General features: G+C 39.6%; 2 protein-coding genes and 1 pseudogene across 4 annotated transcripts; 2 read left to right on the top strand and 1 right to left on the bottom strand.

Annotated features, from left to right (window-relative positions):
* The first annotated feature begins 2,385 nt into the window (after nucleotides 1-2,385).
* LOC113687078 (E3 ubiquitin-protein ligase TRIM71-like) lies at nucleotides 2,386-12,313 on the top strand. Its single transcript, XM_089193956.1, has 2 exons — nucleotides 2,386-4,365; nucleotides 11,264-12,313. The coding sequence occupies exons 1-2, from the start codon at nucleotides 2,484-2,486 to the stop codon at nucleotides 11,650-11,652; spliced, it is 2,271 nt and encodes a 756-aa protein (XP_089050082.1). The 5' UTR covers nucleotides 2,386-2,483; the 3' UTR covers nucleotides 11,653-12,313.
* LOC149034158 (uncharacterized) lies at nucleotides 5,279-7,982 on the bottom strand. Of its 2 annotated transcripts, XM_089193955.1 has the most exons (5): nucleotides 7,782-7,950; nucleotides 7,363-7,500; nucleotides 6,896-7,020; nucleotides 6,363-6,765; nucleotides 5,279-5,314 (listed from the first exon to the last, which is right to left on the bottom strand). In XM_089193955.1, exons 2-5 carry the CDS (start codon nucleotides 7,480-7,482, stop codon nucleotides 5,294-5,296), a joined length of 669 nt encoding a protein of 222 aa, XP_089050081.1. In that variant the 5' UTR covers nucleotides 7,483-7,500; nucleotides 7,782-7,950; the 3' UTR covers nucleotides 5,279-5,293. The 2 variants fall into 2 exon arrangements, with proteins under 2 accessions (XP_089050081.1, XP_089050080.1); XM_089193954.1 differs by lacking the exon at nucleotides 5,279-5,314 and having other exon boundaries at nucleotides 5,574-6,765; nucleotides 7,782-7,982.
* LOC149034157 (uncharacterized) lies at nucleotides 7,985-11,076 on the top strand (annotated as a pseudogene). The gene is made up of 2 exons (XR_016182957.1): nucleotides 7,985-8,715; nucleotides 8,989-11,076. The product of XR_016182957.1 is annotated as an uncharacterized LOC149034157 (transcript).
* Nucleotides 12,314-17,637: the final 5,324 nt, after the last annotated feature.

Below are 17,637 nucleotides of genomic sequence, written 5' to 3'. Positions count from 1 at the left end.
GTGGCATCTTCAAATATCCCCATCCCCCGTGCTCAAAAGAATTTCTTGGAAACTCTTCGAAGTGTGACTGCAAATCACAGCCCAGTGAAGACGGTATGGAGTGGCGTGTATGACCAGTTACGAATCGATTGGCTTCAGCGCCTCCAGAGGATTTCACTGGATTCTAAAAGAAAGTCATGCCTCCAGTTCAAATTGAAACCACAACGGAACAGGGAGAAAGGAAGATCCCGCACAAGTAGCTAACGATATGCTCAATGCTCGCAACACCGATGACACACGAATGTTTAGTAAAATGAAATGGCCTTCAAAGCTTCAAATCCAGGGATTTTTTTCGCGAGTCTCTGCAAAGAGAAAGCAATCCGATGGTAAGGAAACCTCCAGCCATGGCGACGAGCCTGACGATAGTGAAGAGCTAGCTCAAGAGTATGCCTCGCTAACAGATGAAGAAATGCTCGAGAAAGCCAGTGTAGTGTATACAGTCTGAAATTGGTGTCAAGCGTCTAGTGATGTATGATGTCTACAACCTATGCGAAATGGCATTTGAAAACAGACTTTCATTTTTCAAGGTTAAGATGCTCAGGGAAATGTGCAAGCATTTTGAAATCCCATCTAACTCAAGAGACACCAAATCAAGTTTGATTAAGAAACTCTCAAATGGTTGAAGACTGTTCATGCACGAAATAATAAAATTACGCAATGCAAGTTTCAAACAATTATTTTGGTAAGTTGAAATTCCTCTAGTTTGTCAATAGTGACATTTGTGACGGTTTGGATTATTTGGATTCTGCACCAAAAAATCGAAAACTATTTTACCTGGTTGATTTACTGTGTGTTCTGGTTAAATATATTTTACCCTATTTTAGCCAGTCTGGATAAAGATATCGTGGGGAAGAAGTTGGAATTTTGCGCTGAGCTGAGATAAAAAGTTGCATATTTCAGGACATTGCGCCAGTAGCGTCAAAGTAGGTGAAACAAAAAAAATTGGAAAAAACCGTTAAAAGAACAAAATTTATGTTATTTGTTCTCAAAAAGGGTTGATCTAAACATGATATGTGAGGCAAAAAAACCCCTCGCACGAGAATTTTGTGAAAAGACGAGCTCGGCAATTCGTGCCATATTTGATAATCGGTGTTGTTAAAAACTGGCGTTTGAGCGCTGAAGCAATTTTCGCTCAGAAGGAAATTATTTTGCCATATTGCACTGGACCGCTTTTAGAAAGACTGCGTCTTAGTTTCTCAAACGTACACACAAGGGAGGAAGACAAGCATACGACAAAACTAAAGTCGATTTGACGGATTTTACTGTGTATAGCACGGGGGTATCATGTAGCTCAGTAAATAGCTTCTAGCACAAATAAATTTATATTTGAAACGAGTAAATGCGATACAAAACTCCATCGCGAGAAAAATTTAATTACTTACAATTAAAAGGATGCACGGATCATTTCAAGATCAAAAACAGTATCTGAAATTTTGAACTCAGTTTACATTTGATATTTATGTTCAACGCAACTGTTCTAGAAGTGTGCTCATTCGTTTCACTAACACTTGATGGGTCAAATTAAATTTGTTGAAGTTGATGAAAGGGCTATTTTAATGTTTATTTGAAAATTAGTCAGTTGGGAGTTTAAGAAAGGTTAGCCGTTTGGTACTTAAATTTTTCAGAGTCCAAATCACTTCTAAACTACGATAAACGAGCCCTCAGGTTTGCTTAATGAGAAATTTCGATCAGACAAAGCACTTGCCTCACTTTTTAAGCTAGCGGCTGCGGCGCTGGAAAACATATGTTCCTCCTTGTAAACAATAAATCTGAAAAAAAGTTGAGTTCCCATTTCACTGTATGGTGTGAGCAGACTTTCATTAGCACTGTGAAATCACCGACGAAGCCAGAGGGTTTCGAAACAGCGAGGGATGCGAGCGTGCGAGTGATCTGGAGAGGTTCTCGCACCTACCGCAAAGTGCAGCCATTGAGAGGCTGCTCGTCGTTACGAGACCAAAACAACACATGATTGATCGGCTATAACAGTGATACACCTTGAAGAGGAGGACAATAGAGACAACACATTTCAGAGATAACTTTAGAGGCTTGTGCGCAGACTCGTAGCTTAATCCTTTAGGCGTTTTAAGAATGATTTGACATTTTCCTTAACAACTCGAAAAGAGTCAGAGGTAAATTTTTCGTGTCGTTGTTTTCAGAAATTGGTGTTGTGGTTAGTCTGGAACGCAGACAATGCATTAAGAGATTTGTGTTTTGTTTTAATCAGCGTTTCAATAATATCAAGGTCACAACACTGGATAAAAGAGTCTGATATAAACCAAACATCTCCGGTACATGATTGGTTGACTGAGCTAAACCCATTATGATAATAAGGAGCTAGTTCTAAGAAAAGCTAAAAAAAGATCATCGCAAGTTCATTGTTTCAAGCTGATTTTTATTGATTTCTGCCAAATAGTTACTCTCCTCGCTCACATTTGACGAACAAAATGGATATCAAATCGTTGCTACATGATCTTCGTGAAGAAGTGTCATGTCCTGTGTGTACTAACATATACATGGATCCAAAACAGCTCCAATGTTTACACAGTTTCTGCCTCCAGTGCTTGCAGCAATGGCACAGATCAAGTCATGGCCGAGACACAATCAGATGTCCGAAATGCCAAGCTCTCAACAAAGTGCCGGAAAGTGGCGATCTGAAAGATCTACCAACCAGTTTTTACCTGAACGGCCTGATTGATGTGTTAGCCATTAAAGAATGTGAAAACAGTCAAGTACAGTGTGGAAATTGCGACAAGAAAAGCTCTGAGACATCTTATTGTTTCCAGTGTTGCATATTTTATTGCCAACAATGCGTCATTGGACACAACATCATGCGAAACAACAGAGATCACCGTATTCTAGCGCTTAAAGATTTTCAAGAAAAGGACTTCGAGGATGTGATGACACGACCCATGTACTGCTCAAAACAGCGGCACGAGAAAGAAGAACTGAAATACTTCTGCAAGAATTGTACTACGGCGGCTTGCCAAAGCTGTGTCTTGTTGGATCATGTGGGTCACGCTATGGTGCACTTAGACGAAGAAGCTGAAAAACAAAAGATCCAAATGAAATCACTGATAGAAGCAAAGAAGAGTGATTTACAAGCAAAAATCAACATTGCACGACAACTCGATGTGGATTATGCAAAAATGATTAAAACAGGAGAAGACTTGAAGCGGGAAATACAGGGGTTTGTGGACAATTTGCTTGCAACTGTTGAAGCGAAGAAACAAGCCATGTATGAAGCAGTGGAAAAAGAAACGAGGAAATCGCTCGAAATTATTACAGGGCTAAAAACGGAGATCGAATCTCAAATTGAGTTAATCGAATCATCGCTGAAGAAAGCTGATAAACTGATGATACGAAGTACAAACGTCGAAGTCGTTCGACTGATGAAACCATTTGAGACAATGTTTCAGCGAGATGATCAAAACCAACAAGTGGACCGCGACCTAAAAAAACCTCCTTTTTTAGCTTTTGTGGAGAATCATAAGCTGCGGAACACTATTGAAGGCGAAGGAATTGGATCTTTGCGAGCAGTAAACCAAACAAAAGCAAACCAGTCCGTTGCTGAAGGTAAAGGACTTGAAGAAGGATTTCTTAACTATATAGCGCAGTTTACTTTAACTACAAGAGACGCCGAACGAAGACAGTGTTACAATGAAGATGATCACGCAACGGTGGAGATCATGGGCGAGCATGGACGAAAATGTGTGACGGAAGTGCAAATAGAGGACAACAAAGATGGACTCTATCAGATCAGTTATTTTCCCAGGGTTTTAGGAAGGTTTAAAGTAACAGTAAAGGTAAACGGAGAACATGTTCAAAACAGCCCTTTTAGTGTAGTAGTGAAACGATTTCAGTTCAAAGCCGTGCTGTCTTTCGGAAAGGAAGGTTCCTCTGAAGAAATGTTTTGCGAGCCTTGGGGGGTAGCAGTGAATGCCAGGGATGAAATAGCTGTAACTGATTTTAACAACCACAGAGTTCAAATTTTTAACAAATATGGAAATTATTTAAGATCATTTGGTAGGGAGGGTGAGAAGGCGGGAGAGTTTAAATATCCGAGGGGAATAGCATTTCATAATAATGGGAAGATTTTCGTGGCAGACTCTGGCAACCACAGAATCCAAATTTTTAATGGGGAGGGTCAGTACGCGGGCAGTTTCAGTGGGAAAGAAATCCGTGATAGTGAGCTCAATTCTCCTCGGGGTTTATGGATAGACAGTGATGGAAACATTATTGTTGCTGATACAGGTAACAAAATGATTAAGATCTTTTCTTCTGATGGCACGTTTCTAATGAAGATAGGTGGACAGGGGGCTTTTACCAGTCCGGGCCATATCCATTTCTGGATATCGGTTTCGAGCTTTGTGATTGGGTGAGATCAAAACCAAAACAAAGCAAATTTGGCCGAGAGGTACTGGAAACGAGAAGAAGGTGATTATTTTTTTTTGTGGCGGCCATGTTGTAATGCGGTAGTAAGCCGAAACAAAATTTGCTAATAAAGACTGGACGTTAGATAATTAAACATATTCATTTATTTCAAACATTCAACATGCATGTCTTGGACATTCTCGCATTCTGGTAGAGTACAGCGGATTCTTTACAGCACAAATTCTTTGTAACGCTGTGGTCCTTCCACCAAGAGCGTCGCGGGAATAAAAGCTCCTCCGCCAGCCTGTTTGTATCTGGAGAACTTCTGGGTAGAGCTTGGCCTCGATGTTATCGTCGGTTCTCCGTTGATTTCCCTATTTTGGGTTACAAGAAAACCAAATTAATAAGGCTGAACCAAATAACGCGCACTGATAACAATAGGGACGAGAAAGGTGTGAGATCGCGGAATCGGGACAATTTCATTTGTCTCCAGTATAGATCGAGGAAAGACACTATCTTGCTTCTCTCCGATTTTTTAAATAGACATGTATCAATTTCAGTCCATCAAGCCTTTACAAAAAAGTAACAGTAAGGCAAGAAAACAGTAACTTACCCTTCAATCCTGGTTATTTTGCCACATCGGAGCAAACCATGCAGCTGTACGTTTAGGAAGTGCCGAATCCTGCCGATCTGCTGCCCTTTGACATCTTCGAAGGTGTATTTCTTCCTCTGCGATTTGCTGAAAATCTGGACTTCTCGTAGAGCCTCTGGAATGCGTTTCATTTCTCGTGGAAGAAGACAAGCCAGTGCATGCGGGTCATACTTGTTGTTGTCTTCAGTTTGAACAACAAGCGGTGTTCCACGTGGAGCTTTGATCTTAATTCTAAACAAGCCAAAACCGCATCTAAATGACAAGGAGAGAAGCGATGTGCCCCCAATCCAGCTACAAAGCAAAATCACCTTTGTCTCCGATGAAAACACTGTCATAAACTGTTAATAACATTAGGGGTGGACGTTTGGGGATAGGTGATGCACATGTATATTGAACTTTCAACTGTAGCATTTTTCTTTCTTGTTTTATAAACATAGGGGTTGCAATTTATTCTCCAACCCGAGCCCCAGGATAAACCCCTGGAATTCATGCCACACGTGATGTTGAAGACTTTATAAGAAAGGTTCCTGTTTTTAATAATCAAGTCAATAAAATCAATCAATTTAATTAGGTCAGAATTATTATATTATATTATAAATACCACACCGCAAAATATTGAAAATAATACTGAGCACATGAAATGTCTTTTGTACACGATTTACATTTAATATAATTATTATTTACATCTGAGCCTACTAAGTATTTTTTTATGCTTTCCTTAATTCTTGACCTTAAAAATTACACCTCTTACAGGATGTATATTTAAACCTATTTGCATGAAATACAGCCATGTACTGTTTGTACATTATATGCATATAGATGGTAGCACAAGAAAAGCACAAGTAAAATTTTGTTCTTTGTTTTCTCCTTTTCTACATGAAACCAACCCTTAAAATGTTTTCTCATGTCTCATACTCTCACAAATACTGGGTTTCCTGAAATTGCCAGCTCGCAGAGTTTCTAATTTAACTCTGTCAAAAACTGAAAACTGCTACATTACCTAGCCAGTTAGATTTTGAGTCACCTACAGTTATGTGAAAAGGAACAATCTTACCAAATCCTTATTATTCAAATCAGTGCAATGTTGACCTACCACTGTAAAATCAGTGGCAGAGCTTGGGCATTGAAATTCACCTTACAAACAATCTTACCCAGGGTTTTCATGGGGTACAATAAAATAAATATGAAATTGTACCAGACCTACACATAAATGTCAACTAACATTAACTGACATAGAAATAAATCAGTTCGTGCTGCAATCAGCTTCTCTATCTTCCTCAATGGTGTCAAGGATACACACCTCTTCCTGTGTCTCTTGGTTCTGTAGCTCTTCCACAATCTCATTGTACAACAAAACAAGAGTTTCCTTTTTAACGTTGCTGGGCTGTGCTTTGATAGCTCCAAATCTGCTTGACAGAGGCTCCCTTGTCTCCTCATCAGTGAGCAGCAGAAGCTTTTCAGCTATTCTCCTGAAGATTTCATCTTTGTATGTATTCCTTATGTCTTCTGCCAAAGCTCTGTCTTCTGTAGTTACATATAGCACTTGCAACCGGGTATCTGCTCTTTTTTTGCCATCAATGAAGTGTGTATGAAGCAAGTTGCTTCTGTTCCTTCTAAGAATTTCCTCATAATTTTTCAAATCACTGTCCAGTTCAGGGCCTTCCAAGGATGTTACAACATTTGACAACCCTCCTTGCAAATACCTTTGAAGGAAAAGCAGTGAAATAAACTTATTGAACCAACTATTGCATTGAGAATTGCTCTTTAATTTACACCACTACTATTACATACTGGAGCTGAATAGCTTATACTAAAATGTATTGTGTCATTTACTTCTCTTTTCGTAACTTTATGCGCCATGCTAGCACTTCATCTACAAAATCATGCTTTCTTCTTGAGTCCAATGCTTCATCCTTGGGATTATGCAATCCAAGCAGGGAGAAAAGCCAATTTCTCACCTAAATATAAATAAAATAAATGAGGTATTTAAAGAGGAATCCAAACTACTCACAGATAGTTTCAAGCAGGTCTTCTGAATCGGACCAAATTTGTGTTTAAAAATTTTTAGGATTTTAGGAGAGAAGAAAACCAAGTAACCTGGAGATAAATGCTTTTACTAACTCTTAGCAATGATTCACAATGTCATGTACAAAAGGTAATGAACTACAAAGATATTTTTTGCCCTTCTTTAATAGCTTTTAAATGTTGAAGTAACTATAAATTAAGTACATGTATATCATTTGTGCCTGTTTCAAAATACACCAAAAAGTGAAACAAACAAATGTTTGCATACACTATACCTTGCTAAGATTTCCAAGATTTCTGAAAATCCTCAGCCAATCCAATGCAGTCATGGTGCCATGCTGCCACACTTTTGACTCCTTGTTTTTCTCCTCAAGGCAGATACTGAATGTGTTCATCCATGCCGTTGGCCTGATCTGAAATTCACAATGTAGGCTTATAAAGGTCCGATAAATAATTGTCATTTTACTTTAAATTGCCCGGCCACAAAGTATGGTTAAAATTTATGGTTTACACGATACTCCGATGGATCTCAACAAAGGAATCCGCCTGGTAGTTAGCACACTAACAGACCTTCAACATCCGTGCACTCGAGCAAAAACCTCGTGCACTCGATTGGAATTTTGACAAATTGAAAGCAAATTTATTCTAGTTTTTGAAAAGATTTTTTTTAGGAATCAAAAAAAATGTTGCATACCTGAAAACCTCAACTAAAGAGGTGTTACTCCTTGATCGAGCCCTCCGCAACAAGCACCTCCACCCGACTTTTCAACTGAATTTTTCTGTCTTGTCAACGCGACCGCCATCCATTCTATGCTTGTTGTGTGTGATTACTTGTCTTCTGTACTTTTGCAAGGTTTCATGGGATATGCCTTGGAAACAAAGTCGCTAGGGCTCGAATTAAGGTGGGACTTAACCTAAAATTTGACTACAAAATGCAATTTTTGTTTTTGGAGAAATCTGAAACTTCAGGCATAGAAGAAAGCCATGACATGAGTTTTTAAGACTAATTTGCTTTATTTTGTTGCCTACGATAAGTTTTCTGCAAGCTAGTAAAAAAATATTTTTGGTTACCATGGCAACGCAACGTAGCATCTTTCAGTCTTGCTCCAATTTGAAGCCCGAAAGTCCATCCAATTCCTAGAATTTCCTCAGTATTTTCAAGAGGAAGCTATATGACCCCTTACATGAAGTATAGCTAGTCGGAGGTGGCGTGGGATTGAAAGCTGGCGTGTTTTCAACTGTGGAGATACTGTGAGAGCGAGATTCGAGTTTTATATCAGCGAAGTTTTTGTCTAAAATGCCAGGAGGGAAGAAGAATACTGTATATAGAAGAAAGCGGAAAGGAAAGCCTTTTACTGGAGTGCAGAGATACGCAAGGAAAGCGAAGAAAATGCCGCGTGCGGATAGAGAAGTCACAAACTCAGCATCGAGTTCCTCGTGTGATGAGGCTCTGTCAGATGCCGAAAGTGCTTCCATCAGTGCTTCGAGACTCAAAATGAGACCAGAAGATTCACCAGATAGTTCATCAAAGATTTCTGATGTAAATGATTTTCAGGGAGAGGGATACAGACTTGTAGACCTCAAGAAATTATATGCCACGTTGTCTGAAGCACATGTGTGCGAGGAAGGTGAGAAAACATAAGTGAACATCTGTTTTACTTTTAACCTTTTCTTTACTGTTCATGTCTCGTAGCATATGCTAGTAACAGTGTGCAGTTTCCATTTTTTTCTCTAAGAATGTTTTTTTACTTCTCTTCAGTACTATCTTTATTGTTTTCATTTATTAAAAATTACAGTTGTAACTGTCTGTTGTGTGGTATGTGGTGAATAAATTTTGTGACTCATATACATGTATGAGAATGCACAAAATAACTTTAGTGTATACTGTTATTATGTTCTAGGGAGTTTAACTCTGAAGGAGAATTCTTCTGGGAGAAATGGGCTAATGGCAGACCTCTCTGTGGAGTGTAGCTCCTGCCTTGAAGCTACACCATTGAAAACATCAGATACAATAACAAAGAAAGGGCAATCTTTTGACGTAAATCGTCGTGCAGTCTATCATTCTCTGGAGACAGGAGGTGGCTATGAAGGGCTAGTAACCTTTTGCAGCATCATGAACATGCCATGTCTATCACTACCTGCTTATTACAGACAAGTAGACACAATACTTGAGGCTTTAGAAGCTGAAGCCAAAGATGAAATGACACAGGCAGGGATAAGAGTTCGCGAGTACATCCTGAAGGAAAGTGGAGATGAAGTCAATGATGATGTAGTCGATGCAGCCGTTTCGTTTGATGGTACATGGGCGAAAAGGGGGTTTACCTCTCTGACTGGAGTTGTTTTTGTTATATCTGTAGACACTGGAGAGGTTCTTGACTATCATGTCCTTTCAAAAGAATGCCGGAAATGTACCATGAAAAGGTCTCAGTGTCAAACTGACGGGGAGTTCGAAGCATGGCAGATTGAGCATCTTGCTTCCAATGAGTGTGACATTAATTTTAATGGAAGCTCACCGCAATGGAAGCTGAGGGTGCCATAGTTGTTTGGAGTAGATCTGTGGAACTGCATAAAATAAGGTATAAATGGATGGTTTCTGACGGAGACAGTAAGGCATTCAATACTGTGGAGAATATATATGGCGATGACTGCAAGGTGGAAAAACTGGATTGTGTTGGGCACGTGCAAAAACGCATGGGCAAGCACCTACTTAATCTTAAAGCAAGAACCAAAGGTAAACTTGCAGATGGCAAACCCATTGGAGGACGGGGCCGACTGACTGAGAGCCGCATTAAACGCCTTCAGAAGTACTATGGTCTAGCCATTAGACAAAACACCCTAACTAAAGCAAACCTAACAGAAAGAGAGGTTGATGTTGTTGTTTACACCATGAAGAAAAATATCATTGCCATCCTCCATCACAGTGTCCAGTCACAAGATGCTGCTAAACAACATCGCTTCTGCCCTGTTGGTGAGGATTCCTGGTGTAAATGGCAACAAGATTGTGCTACTGGAACAAATACTTATGAAGCAGGTGACTGTTTGCCTGAAGTGTTCTTTGAACTGCTGAAGCCAACATTCATCACACTTAGTGAAACTAAGCTGCTCCAAAGGTGTGTGCGTGGCGCCACCCAAAATCGCAATGAATGCATCAACGGACTGGTGTGGGCACGCTGCCCAAAACACAAGCATCATGGTGCCAAGGTGATTAGATGTGCAGTTGCTTCTACTGTGTGCCATTTTCATAGTGGAGCTGCCAGCAGAGCAAGAATAATGCAGAGACTGGTAATTCCAGCAGGGGAGTACACTCAGAAGGCCTCAGAAGAAAAGGACAAGAGGCGGTTGAGAAAATCGGACCTTCAGACCTCTGCTAAAGAAAAGAAGCGCCGGCAAGGAGAGCAAATGAGGCGCACACGCAGAGAAGATGCCCTACGGGAGGCTGATGGTGATACCTATGAACCTGGAGGCTTCTAAGTGACTGAAAGAAACATTTGCTATGATATTGGATAGTTCATAGCCATGCAAATTTGTGCAGACAATCTTCGTTTTAGCTTTTTAACTTTAATCGCACTTTTCTCAAAATGTGCATTTTGCGCATTCTAGAAAACATATCTCATAGAGGATTTAACCAATTGACTTGAAATTTTCAATGTTTATTGCTTTCAAAGAGTGTCTGGGAATGAGCAAAGGGTTTTTCTGTAGCTTTACTTTGTCAAAAGTTACAAAGAAAATTGTGGTGGAAATTCACCCCAAAAATTTTGCTTTACTTTAACTGGAGGCTGGAACCAAAGTTTTTTATATTTTTTAAAACTCTATGCTCATCCCCATGATTAGCCTATATACTATATAGTTATAAAAACAAATCAGAGCTAGCTGCATTCCATATCAAGATTTCTTTTCTAGAGTACATGTGGGTTGTGCACAGTATGGGGTAACAATATTTTGCTGGTATCAGGTTACAAATAAACTGTGTGCAGAAATAATTGAAAAAACTGAAATCTGTGATTCATTAGCTTTTCAGTGATATATGGTTTTATATGGTTTAACTAAAAACTGTGGATGTGACAAGTCATTGAAAAAAGGGGTCTTTTTTAGGTTAAGTCCCACCTTAAAGTAATGAATGGGTTTCCTCGAGGTCCCACTACGACATCCATATTGGTGACGTCATCAAGTATCCAGAAATGGATATGGCCCGGACTTTTACTTATCCTATCCACTGTGTCCAGTACGATACATATCTCATAGTGTCGGACCAATTTGAACATTGCATTAAAGTTTATGACAGGAATGGAAACTTTCAGTACAAGTTTGGAAAGAGAGGTGGAGGGGACGGGGAGTTAATTCACCCCGTATGTTTGTCAGTGAACAAGTTTGGACGCCTGATGGTATGTGACACAAATAATCATAGAGTACAAGAATTTGAACTGAATGGAAGGTTTCTCAGTAAGTTTGGAACTAAAGGTGGTAATTTAGGAGAATTTAATAGTCCAAAGTCTCTGGCGGATCTCTCTACTGGGCAAATTGTTGTCGCTGATGAAGGCAACAATCGTATTCAGATATTTGAGTAACATATAATAACTAAAAAAAATGGATCGGTTTTGTTTCTGTTTCAAAAATGTATTCGTGAATTGGTAGTATAAATGACAGACGTGGCTCTATCAACAAGTCTATGAAATGAAGTCTATCTTTAAGTAAACTGCATTGGTAATTGAGTCAGATTATTAACAAATCACTGTTTTGATGTGATAATTACATTTTGACTCGCTTGTTGTTCAAATCATACCTGCATAATATTCAATGTTTCATTGTTAACTTTATGAATGGAGAGCTCCTCAGTTTCCCTGACAAAAAATTATTGTATTTTGATATTTCCCCTTAAAATTTGATGTTAGATAGGTTGATAGACTTAACGTTTAATCCTGTAGAAGCAAGTACTGTTTGTGTTCTCGGGTATTGCCTCCTCGTTCATTGAAAAAATTTCCTCTGCGTAAGCGGAGGCTAAAGGGGAAGCTTTCATATCAGTCCTATGATAGCTTGGTGTTTGTATCTATGTTTTCTACGTAAGCGATGGCTTCAACATTCTTCAATAGTGACATATTGTATCGAGATATTATTCCAATTAATATAGTCGCTTTCTTACTTATTAACATAAGAAATAGATAAGTCTTTTTGATTGCCAGATATAACTATGTAATTAATTACTTCTGTGTAACGAGAATAAACTTTTTGTTATCTGATGTCATGTGAAAGAAGATAATTTTTTTTAATGAATCCATTTTCAGAATTTCAGACATTTTTTTGAAAACCGTATTTGTTTTGGAAAGCGGGTGAAGAGAAATAATCGATAAAAGTACTCACTTTCCTCCCCCTCCCTTCCCCTCATATTTGTTTCGGAAAGCAGGTGTAGAGTAATGATAAGAATAGTCACTTCCCCCCCCTCCCCTCCCCCCCATGTTTGTTCTGGAAAGTTGGCGTAGAGCAATGGTGAGAGCACTCACTTTCTTCCCCCCTCTCCTCCCCATCCCCTTGCAAGAGGGGCGGCCAAAAAGTGATAAGTGCTAAGCTCTCTGTGGAAGAAGCGAGGAACGGGCAAGTATTCTTTGCTGGTTATGGTTTTCATGTCAAGGTAACGGTTACTGCTTCATTATCTTTTATATCTAGCCCTTGTTTGAGGTACGTATTCTGTCTAAGTACAAGAGATCAAATTAATGCATTTACTGGATTTTCAAATCACTCCTCTAAGTTTCCTACAAAGTCTGAAAAGATTAATCTTATCGGTTTTACAGACCGCCCGTGACGGTTGTCAACTCAAATTATTGAAATACCTAGCGGGAAGGTTCCCTCGTGCGTAAAACACTTTTTCTGAATAATGTGCTGAATTTGCAAGGTGAAGTCACATGACTATAAATTCTAAGAGGAAAATCTCTAAAACGTAAAGGCTTTAAAGTACTAAAAGCCGATTTTACTGTTTGACAAAAAAATAGGCTGATAAATCGATTTCTTTCACACTTTGCCTAGGAATCTATCGTAATCTAAAAGCGATCGAAACCACCATGGTTTTATTAAATATAGCAAAATAATTTTCTTCTGCGCGAAAATCGCTTAAGCGCGCGAATGCCAATTTTTAACAACACACCGAATATCTAAAATGGCACAAATTATCGAGCTCGTCTTTTCACAAAAAAAATTCAAGTTCAAGGGTTTTGTTTTGTTTTGCATATTTAGTTCAATCCTTTAGGAGAACAAAGCACATAGACTTTGTTTTTTTAACGGTTTTTGTCACGGGAATTTTTTTTTTGTTTGACACCTAATTTGACGCTACCGCCATCACCTGAAATATGTAACTTTTTATCTCGGCTCAGCGCAAAATTCCAACTACCTACCCACGATATTTTTATCCACACTAGCTAAAAAAAGGTAGAAGAGCATGGAAATATAAAAACATGTAGTGATTTTGGCGAACTTCTAGGATAGCCGGCCAACAAATTGCGTGCATTTTAGAAAATTACACCCAACAATGCACACGGAGCGGTCTCAAAAATAAACGAAACTTAGACGGCCAACCTATGTTTGCCGCGTGATTTGAGTCCATAAAAAGCGTTTTTATGACTTGCAATAGGATAGCACCATTATGTAAAGAAAAATCTTTATTTATTCTTTTGTTTATCACTCAATCAATGATAAAAGGGGAAAAAAAACTTTAGAGGCCAGGATAGTTTTGACAAGACTCAGGTTTATTCAGAATATTTCATGTTGTTCATTTAGAAACTGTTCATCTTAAAAGCACCTAAAAGGCAGTCCTTTTAATTCGAAAATGTAACCTTCAATCTTAAAAAAATTCGCCACGAGAACTTACTTAATAAAAGGGCCCCTCTTTCGTGTTCTTAAACTGCAAGTTCTCATAAAATCGTCAGAAAAAAGATAAAAACTAAATAAAACAATGATGGATGTTTGATCTCTTTCCCTATAGGTATAGGTATAGAGAACTGTACAGAACTTTTCCCGTGTTCGTAAATTTTTTGGCACTCAAATTCAATTACGCAGTTCGTTTGCAATAATTTTACTCCCATGTAGTTGCGTAAATTTAGAAAAGCACATGTACCCCCTACTTTTCAAAAATAGTCACCATTATAAGTCTGCTAGGTGGCATTAAACTCGGATAGATATGCAATTTTTCAAATTGTTGAATGAAGCCGCCTTAGCCCGAGAAAAACGATTTAAGTTACAAATAATTTGAGCTCGGAGAGAATTAAATTGAAACTCATATACGAAACGTAGTCGGACATAGACAAATGCAGCCGGGGGGAGGTCAGAGAAATTAGGGAGGAATGACCGTGAAAAATTAGAATAAACGGAGAAGTAAAGACAGAAAGAGGGGAACATATATGGGGGACGAGACTGTTTGGAGATGAATTGCTGGAGGAGGGAAAGTGACGGTGACTACTCGTAATTAACCTCTACTATCACGTTCTTTTTTCAGGGCTCCTAAAGGGGTTGCCGCGGCAGCTCTTTATGCCCACGAGGAAGTGCCGTCAACACCAGGAATCGACGTTATCCATGCTCAGGCAGACACAGAGCAGACTCCTCGGTTAAGTCCAACTGATGAATTAGAAAGTTGTAGAGAAGAAGAAGAATCACACCTGACGGTAAAGAGCAATAGCCATTCTTCCGTTCAGGTTTTCAATTCTATGATGGAAAACCTTGCAGATGTATCAGTGCTAAAAAAAATTATTATTGATCAGCTGCAACATCAGCTGAAAAGCTGGGATGCTTGTAGTGATGTGGAGCGAGAAGAATTTGTTTGTAAAGCTACAGAGGCATGCAGGTTGGTTTGGAATGTCATGGCACCAAATAATGGAGAGAAGCTGTTCCAAGCTCTTCAGGGAGAAAAAGTGAACGATAAGACTGCTGACCCTGGTCGAGAGGCGTTAGTCTCGGCCTATAGGAGAGTGCCAACTAATACGCTAAGGACACAGATCCTTAGTATATACGCCAATAAGTTTTAAGCAAGCAAGTTGAAGGCTCCTCATCGACCTTTTGAAATTATCAGTGATAGGCAAATAAAAAAGCTAGAGTGCACAGTTCTTCTGGAGGCCCCGGTATCCCAGTAGCAAAGATACCACAGCATCGAGTCCGATTAGATAAACTTCAATTGGATCACTTTCTGGAATTTACATCTCGCCCTTACTACTATCAGGATGTGGCATTTGGAGGCCGAAAACTCAAGCTTGAAAGTGGTGAAGAATTAGTGATGCCAAACATAGTGCGTACCAGTACGGCCTTGATTTCTGCAAAGTAGAAAATTTCAGTCCCATGAGTCGCGCCACTTTGTGGAGGATTCTTGAAGTTTAGGAAGCCTCCCAAAGAAAAACCCCTAAAGTTCTTGATAATACGGCGGCAGATGACTTCGATGGTTTTGGAGCACTTCACAAGATTTTAGACGAATTGAATGAAATGGGGGCGAACAAGGAGTGGTGTGCGCAAACGTATACAAGGCTGAAAGAGGCTCAGTTATACTTGAAGACGGCCTATCGAGATAACTGCAAAGCGCAAGACAAGTGTCCCGACCACTGTACTGCATTCGCCCTAAGCGATCCCGCTGACGCTGATTATTGCACAGATTGTGGCCACGACCATAATATTTCATTTAACGACTGTAAGGCACTGAAGGAGGCTATTCAGGAAATTCATTCTGCCATTGAAAAGTATTCCTGAAAGATAAATAAGAAAGAGAAGGAGGATGATTTTCGATATGATGGACTTGTCGCTAAAGAGAAAGTCAAAGGGCAGAAGGCACACATTCTGCGCGCCCACAATCAGGAACAATGCAAGCAAAGCATCCTGCTTTCTCTTCTGAAAGACGAAGTTTTTATATCATCTGACTGGGCAATGAAGTTTTTGGAAATAAAGTTTCGCGAAAAGCAAACAGAGTGGATTGCAAAGAGAGGCATAAATTAGCATATTTGCAGTGTGGTTTTCAAGAAAGGCGGGAAGCTAGAAGTTTCCTCTTACGCTCACCTGTTGAACAGTTGCAGCCAGGATTTGTTCGCTGTTCTCTCGTTGTTAGAGCAACTTATGACTGCCATAAAAAGGCGTAGCTTAAGATCAGACGAAGTAGGTTGTTGTCACAACAGCAGTCTCGTAGCGGCCCTTCGAGATGTCGGAAGTCGTCAGGGAATTGACGTTGTGAGATATGATTTTTCGGAATCATAGCACGGTAAGGATATTTGCGATAGGATTTTATGCCCGATGAAAGCCGCCGTCAAACGCTACTGCATCGAAGGTTATGATATTTTGAAAAATCGAAACATGCAGACTGCCCTTAAAAAAAAACCAGTTCGAGGAACGACAGCAGGAGTATTCTGCATGAATGACAAGAATATAACTCTGAAGTTAAAGAGGATCCCTAATTTTAGCACAATGCACAATTTTGAGTTTACCCCTGGCGGATTTCGAATGTGGAAGGCTTTTAAAATTGGAGCTGGTAAGCTATTTGCATGGAATTAAATCATATTCAGTCCTCAAGAAGCTACCTGCCTCAGCGAAAAAAAAACGTTTTGCCCAATCTCAGCACGAGATATGGATAAGACGACCACGCACTAAGGAAGAGTCGATGATGTCAGTGGCACCTTCGAAAGTCCCCATCCCCAGTGCTCAAAAGAATTCCTCGGAAACTCATCGAAGTGTGAATGCAAATCACAGCCCAGTGAAGACGGTACAGAGGGGCGTGTATGACCAGTTACGAATCGATTGGCTTCAGCGCTTCCAGAGCATTTCACTGGATTCTAAAAGAAAATCACGCCTCCAAAAAGAAGTTCAAATTGAAACCACAACCGAGGTAACTCACTCCGAATGGGTTGGGCACTTCACAAACCTAAAGGCGGACAAACACGCTTTTCTGACGAAGTCCGTGGGTACTTAAAAAAAAAAATTTGACATTGGTAAAAAAATTGGTAGAAAGGAAGATCCCGCACAAGTAGCTAACAATATGCACAATCCTCATAACACCGATGACACACGAATGTTTAGTAAAATGGAATGGCTTTCAAAGCTTCAAATCCAGGGATTTTTTTCGCGAGTCTCTGCGAAGAGAAAGCAATCCAATGGTAAGGAAACCTCCAGCGATAGCGACGAGCCTGACGATAGTGAAGAGCTAGCTGAAGAGTATGCCTCGCTGACAGATGAACAAATGCTCGAGAAAGCCAGTGAAGCCGTACAGTCTGAAATTGGTGTCAAGCATCTAGTGATGTCTACAACCTTTGCGAAATGGCATTTGAAAACAGATGATGCTCAGGGAAATGTGCAAGCATATTGAAATCCCATCTAACTTAAGAGAGACCAAATCAAGTTTGATTAAGAAATGGTCGAAGATTGCTCATGCACGAAATAATAAAATTACACAATGCAAGTGTCAAACAATTATTTTGGTAAATTGAAATTCAACAACTTTTTCAATAGTGACATTTGTTACGGTCTGGATTATTTGGATTCTGGATTATGCGGGGCAGACCTTTTGGAGGGAACACTTGGAGGAAGTGAGAAAAAAGCAGAAC

The sequence above is a fragment of the Pocillopora damicornis genome, chromosome 14, assembly GCF_964200805.1.
Source record: "Pocillopora damicornis chromosome 14, jaPocDami1.2, whole genome shotgun sequence".
In the NCBI taxonomy this organism is placed as follows: domain Eukaryota; kingdom Metazoa; phylum Cnidaria; class Anthozoa; order Scleractinia; family Pocilloporidae; genus Pocillopora; species Pocillopora damicornis.
The sequence above is the reverse complement of the archived record's forward strand: the minus strand, read 5'-3'. Positions and strand labels throughout refer to the sequence as shown.